The sequence below is a fragment of the Stegastes partitus genome, unplaced genomic scaffold (genome assembly GCF_000690725.1).
Source record: "Stegastes partitus isolate 25-593 unplaced genomic scaffold, Stegastes_partitus-1.0.2 Scaffold1095, whole genome shotgun sequence".
NCBI lineage: Eukaryota > Metazoa > Chordata > Actinopteri > Pomacentridae > Stegastes > Stegastes partitus.
Window position 1 is genome coordinate 1 of NW_007578826.1, and position 6,031 is coordinate 6,031.

At 39.6% G+C, this 6,031-nt stretch overlaps 1 protein-coding gene and 1 long non-coding RNA gene across 2 annotated transcripts; one reads left to right on the top strand and one right to left on the bottom strand.

The window, feature by feature from the left end:
* Positions 1-1,422: 1,422 nt before the first annotated feature.
* Positions 1,423-2,889, top strand: LOC103367866 (serine incorporator 4-like; the record flags this gene model as incomplete). The annotated part of the gene is made up of 4 exons (XM_008296025.1): positions 1,423-1,549; positions 1,652-1,764; positions 2,443-2,596; positions 2,682-2,889. Coding segments are annotated over 4 exons (602 nt in total), but the record flags the coding sequence as incomplete, so codon positions are not given.
* A 1,228-nt stretch (positions 2,890-4,117) lies between these two features.
* On the bottom strand, positions 4,118-6,024 carry LOC103367859 (uncharacterized). Its single transcript, XR_520748.1, has 2 exons — positions 5,727-6,024; positions 4,118-5,245 (listed from the first exon to the last, which is right to left on the bottom strand). It is a non-coding gene; the product is annotated as an uncharacterized LOC103367859 (long non-coding RNA).
* Between the last annotated feature and the right edge of the window lie 7 nt (positions 6,025-6,031).

Consider the following 6,031-nt stretch of genomic DNA (forward strand, 5'->3'; position numbering starts at 1 on the left):
TTTACCCTTTTGGGTGCTCGGACCCTAACAAGGTTGAAATGAGAATCACAGTGTTGTCTCCCCTCTGAAGCTATAGAGGAGTGAACTCTGAGCATTTTGATTTTCCCCTGGGCCTTTTTCCCTCCACAACACACAAACACCAGGAATCCGGCTGAAACGACGCTCCAGAGGCTCGACCTGTCTGTGTGTGTGTGTGTGTGTGTGTGTGTAAGTCATGCATGTGCATGTGTGAACATACAGTACATATTTGTGAGCGCCCCAGAGAGTGTCCAGAGGGCGAGTCTGTGGCAGAGAAAGGGAAAGTGCAGCCGAGGCCCCTTTTACAAGACAGAAAGGAATTTCTCAGGAAATGAGTCGAAGGATGAAGATCGAAGAGAGCAACACGACACTTGACCTGAAAGTGGCACCTTTTCCTCACTGACAATAAAATAAAAGAACATTTGTACACTTTTAAAACCAGCTTTTAACTTTATTGTCTGACTTGACTCTTAAAATGTCAGGAAAGTATATATACTGGAGATTTAGATGGAATCCACAACAACACATTGCACATAGTGTCTGAGGATTATATTGAAAGTCTGTTTACAAAACCTAATTTGCAGCTTGAAAATGTTGCAGATCTACGTGTAAAATAGAAAAACTGGAATCGAAATTATGACTTTTATTTAAAGACCCACCCCAGTGATAATCTTTTTGAATTTTATTTACCTTGTCAGCTTGTCTATGTGTGTTTTTATAGGCTAAAAGTGATATTTCTGACTTGAAACTAACTTGAAAAATATTACAAATATACCAAAAAGTTTTCAGTTCATATTGAAAAAAACTGCATTTAGAATTATGTTGAACTTTTAGTTTCAAATGTCACAGCTTAAATCCAGCTGCTGGATCTCTTGTTAAACTACGGCAAACAAATTCATCCAGAGGGTCGTATCTCATGGAGCATTTCCTCAGCAGACCAAGAAAGATAAAGCTCACAAATACCATTTCAAATTATATCATTGAGCAACTTTGCCTGGATTTTAAAGTGAAAAAGTACTTTTAGCAGAAGATTTTTTTTCCTTGCATTCACATTCAGACAAAATTTTGCATAAATAATCTTTTTAATGTTTGTGTTGAGTGAACATTGCTTCTGTTCTTCTGCATTCATAATTAAATCTTTATCAACGCTGCCGCAACATGAAGCTGTTCAGAAACATTTATGTTTTTCTGTAGTATTTGCTGCTTTTTACTTTGCAGATTTTAGTCACTAAAAAAATTATTATTCTGTTTAGAACACAAAGATTGATCTCTGAGTAAAACATCTAATCGTACATTTGACAAACTGAGAAAACACTGACAGAACAGTTTCCCTGTGTGATGTTCTGGTGAAGCTTCTTGTGTTATTTGTGTTTATTTACCATGTTGTGTTGTTCTGTGTGTCAGTTGTGTACCAGGGCATGAACATGACCGTCTGTTACCCCAGTGTGGGGCAAGACGGCATCCAGAACGAAGGCAACGCTGTGGCTATAATTGGAGCTGCCATCATGTACTGCTGTGTGCTCTTTGCATGGTGAGGAAACATCGCAATCTAAATAATAAATAATGAGATAGAACCTGTTAAATTAAAGGGATTCAGTGGAGATAAACGTGCTCTGATCTCATTTCCCTGCAGCAACGAGGCGTCCTACCTGGCTGAGGTGTTCGGCCCGTTTTGGATGATCAAAGTTTATCGCTACGAGTTCCAGAAAGCCACCTGCTGCTTCTGCTGCCCCGAGGAGGAGGAAGGTTTGTACCGACACACTTAGCGCTGTTTTATTTGTCATCTTACAGGCACCTTGTGATGTTTTAATGTCAGATTTATGGAATATTCTGACAGAAAAAAAAAAGAGTGACCACCATGTAACCTAGTATTCATGCCCATCATGCAGCCTGACTCACAGCATGAACCAAACAACAGACAAAAGACCAAAAACTGTTGTCAGTATTGGTTATATGGTTGCAGCATCAGCATCAGTTTACTACTTTGCTACACAACATAACACGTTTTTTTCAATAACAGAGATATCACTGCAGATTATCCAACACATGTGAGTCAGCGGAGAACTTCTACAACTTCTTGAAAGCCTGTAATTTGTTACCGCTCTATTTAATATTCATTAATTCAACTTTTATTTAAACACAGTACATTGAGGCATGAAGGCCTCATTTACAATTTAGTCGAGTGAGAGAATAAAAGAAATTTCTACAAGGTAAAGTTAGTGAATTAAAAACAAATCAATTCACAAATATCTTTATTAATATTTATTTTATGCTATAGTTAATTGAGGCAAATCAGAGGTGACTGAGCAGGAACAGTTCTAAGCATGTGATGATTTGAGATGAGTTTCTTTAAGAACATTTATTTTTATAACACTAAGCTGTGGTGAATATTGACTAAAGTCCCTCTGATCTGTGATTTTCCAGTTGAAGAGGATTTTGTGATCGACGACGAGAACAAAGGCTGTCAGAAGGTCATCCACAACGAGTACCAGCGAGTGGCTTACAGCTACTTCTTCTTCCACTTTGTCTTCTTCTTGGCTTCGCTGTACGTCATGATGACGCTCACCAACTGGTTCAGGTGCGTCGCTGACCTTCACACACCTTCTGCTCCTTCACGTTTCAGTGATTTCTAAGCTTCTCTTCCGTAAACTGTCCTCCCGCAGCTACGAGTCGGCGGTTCTGGAGACCACCTTCACCCACGGCAGCTGGTCGACCTTCTGGGTGAAGATGTCGTCCTGCTGGGCCTGCGTGATGCTCTACCTCTGGCTGCTGCTCGGCCCTCTGTTCAGCTGTCAGTCCGAGTCCAGGCCTCGGCGCTCGCGGATCAAACGCCGCTCGGCGTCGTCCCGCCACGTCACCGTCAGCGTCTGACACGAAGCGACGCGTTGACGGGAGGTCAGACGACTGCGAGCCGCCCCGCAGCACCCGGCGGGACGAAAGGCGTTCGGGAACGGAGGCCGCTCAGGTCAGAGGTCAAAGACTCACCGCGACGTGAGGAGAACCGATGAAGAAGAAGCCTGAGCGCTCGGCGTCCTGTTGACACGAACCAACCGCAGACCTGAAGTCACAGGATCTGAAATTAAACCACTAACAAGGACGTGACGGTGGTTCGGAAACACATTTACAGTATGAATTGCCAAAGGGATCAGAAGGAGTGGAGGGAATTACTGTGAGACATTTAAGAGTTTTTATTGGTTAATTGTAGTAGTATTTTTTATTTCTTGGCAGTATTTAGACATTTAATATCATAACAGAGGAGGAGTTGAAGATATTTGCTGTAATGTTGCTGCAGAGGAACAAACAAACCCAAACATTTGAAAAAGCAGGATCTGCTCTGAAACAGAACCCCGTTAGTCATCTGATCTCAGACCAACAACTGAAGGCTGTGAGCATGAACAAATCTTTCAGAAGCTGCAAACAAGGAACCAAATGCAAGTTCAAACATTAGCAAGAAGTGGAATCATCATAAAAGTCACTCGAACAACCACAGAACTAAAATAAATAATTCTGTAAATCCTCTTTATAGCGGTGTCTAATCCTGGTTGTCTTTGAAACTAAAAACTACAAATCATGACCTCTTTTGATTTAATCTGTACGATCTCTCACACGTGCATGGCTGAAATGGCTTCTTAAATGTTTTAATGTTTTTCTTTTTTATTAAAAAGAGAACACTGAACAGTTTTTATAGGCAATTTCTCATGATGTGTAACCAATCAGGTAACGAAAGAAAGAGAGGCGACTGCCTTAAGCGCAACTTTAAATTTATTTATTTGATCTGGAATCGGTAAAAAAAAAAAAAAAAAATATCAATAATCTGCAGAATGGTGAACATCAGATAGCTGTAGTCTAGTGAGCTCGACTTGTATTTGGGCAAAGTTACACTCTTTGTGCTAAGCTAAAGCTAACTGACTTCCAGCTGCAGCTCTGATTAATGTTGATTTTATCAACTAACTCATGAAAAAGGGCCAATAAACGTTCTCAAACTGTCAAACTTTGCTTTGCCAGATGTTTGACTGCTTGAACTTTTCAGTCCAGCGTCAAGATGAACTTTAATAGAACTGCTGCAAATCTAAAATCAGCTGTTGGACTGACAACGAGCTACACGGAATAGCTGTGTGAGTTTTATTTCAGTTAGTGCTGACAGTTACAAACCAGAAAATGCACAAACAGAACCAGTTCAACTGCATCTTTCAGTCCATTCACAGACTTCAGATTCTCCTCTCTGACCTAAAGCCAAAGAAAGATTTGTTCATGTGGGTTTCAGTAGAACCTGAAGCGTCCGAGATCACAGGAGCAAAACATGAAACGGATTTTTAAAATGCTGAGTGACAGAAAGTTTCCGAGAGCGACTGAGAAGCAGCCAAACAGAAACATATGAAGTCGTCAACTCGAAGGGAAACACTTTTTACTTACAGTGAGAAACAAGCTGCATTCTCACGTTAAGCTTCTTCACAACATCCAAACTCATCATTAATGTCCACATAGGATTCATTTGTGTTTAAATTTAGTTTTGCAAATGTTACTCAATGTTAAAAACTTGATTAATTAAAACCAGGAAGTGAAAACAAAACAAAGAAAACTATTCCAGAGGACATGGGTGTAGATTTCTGCTCCATATTTAGAAAATGTGCCCCCTCGAAATAAAAACCTAAAAGAAGAAAGAAAGCACTTTTAGTTTAGTTTATCAATTGTGACTGCATTTTGGGTTTTAATTGGCATTAATTAAGACATTTGGAATATAAATTGGTTGCAAAAAAGGCACAAAATGGTGCCGAAAAACTCAACAAATTCAGCGTTTGATGCTCAAATGTTGAAATCTACACCGGTGTCAGACGGGATAGAAGCTGTTTCATGAAGTCTGCAAGACGCTAAAGTAAAACTTTATTTGTGAATTTAAAATAGCTCCCATCCATCCCCTAAAAACAGTCTGTTTGTGTTTGAAGCCTGGGACGGGTTTCCACGATTCTCTGAAGGGAAGCTGAGCCGAGTGTCTGTGACGACTCCTGTACAGTTAATGAGCAGTAATCTGGCACAGTAAAAAAAATAATATATATGTACATTTATATTATCTGCAGTTAAAGGTAGCGTTTCATTTGTTGTAGGTGTAAAGATTTTTTGTAAATACACTGTTTTCTTACATAAACTGCTGTTTTCGTGTCTCTTTAATGAACTTTTCTCCGAAGCTTCGTCAATAACTTTGTATTGAAAACCCGCCGTCGATCCGACACTGCATAGACAGACAGAAACTCTTTTGGCACATGAATATGAGGTTTGACAGCAAATGTGATATTTCAAATGCACAACACAAGGCACAAACAGGAAGCTTTAGCAAAGCAAATTATACTTTTGTAGCTAATCAGTGCCACACAATAAAATACTGTATATTTAAAAAAAAAAAAACTCTTTCATGTAAAGTATCGAAGAGCAGACCTGATTTAACACACTATAAAAACACGAATACCACAAAGAAGCAACGCAGACGCTGTGAAGGACATCACAAGTAATGTGCTATGATTTAAGCGTATTTTGTTGTTATACATAAATACATGGTGAAGCAGTACGATGCTAGATATGAGGAGTTAGAGACAAAAGAAAAAAATCCACCGTCTGATCCAGTCAGTCTGTAAAGTTCACTGCTTCAGTTTTGGCACAATAATTCGTCTTCTATACATTTCCCAGAAACGCTTTATCACTGAAAATGAACTCACTGCGGTCAGCTGCAGGTGATCTGAAGCTAGAAGAGCTGGAGTTCGTATCAGCATCACTATCTGGTGCATTTTCTGCAAATGTAGAACAGAAACTGAGTTGGTAAGTTGGAAGCGCTGCTGGTTTTGGAACCGTTTTCTTTGTCCTCAACATAGAAGCACATCTGCTGATACTGTAGGTTTGTGTTACAGCGTTAATCATTTAAACTACATGAATCAGCCACAACATTAAAACCACCGACAGGTAAAGTGAATGACGCTGATCATCTTGTTCCAATTATTTTACATAACCTATTAGAGCTGCATGA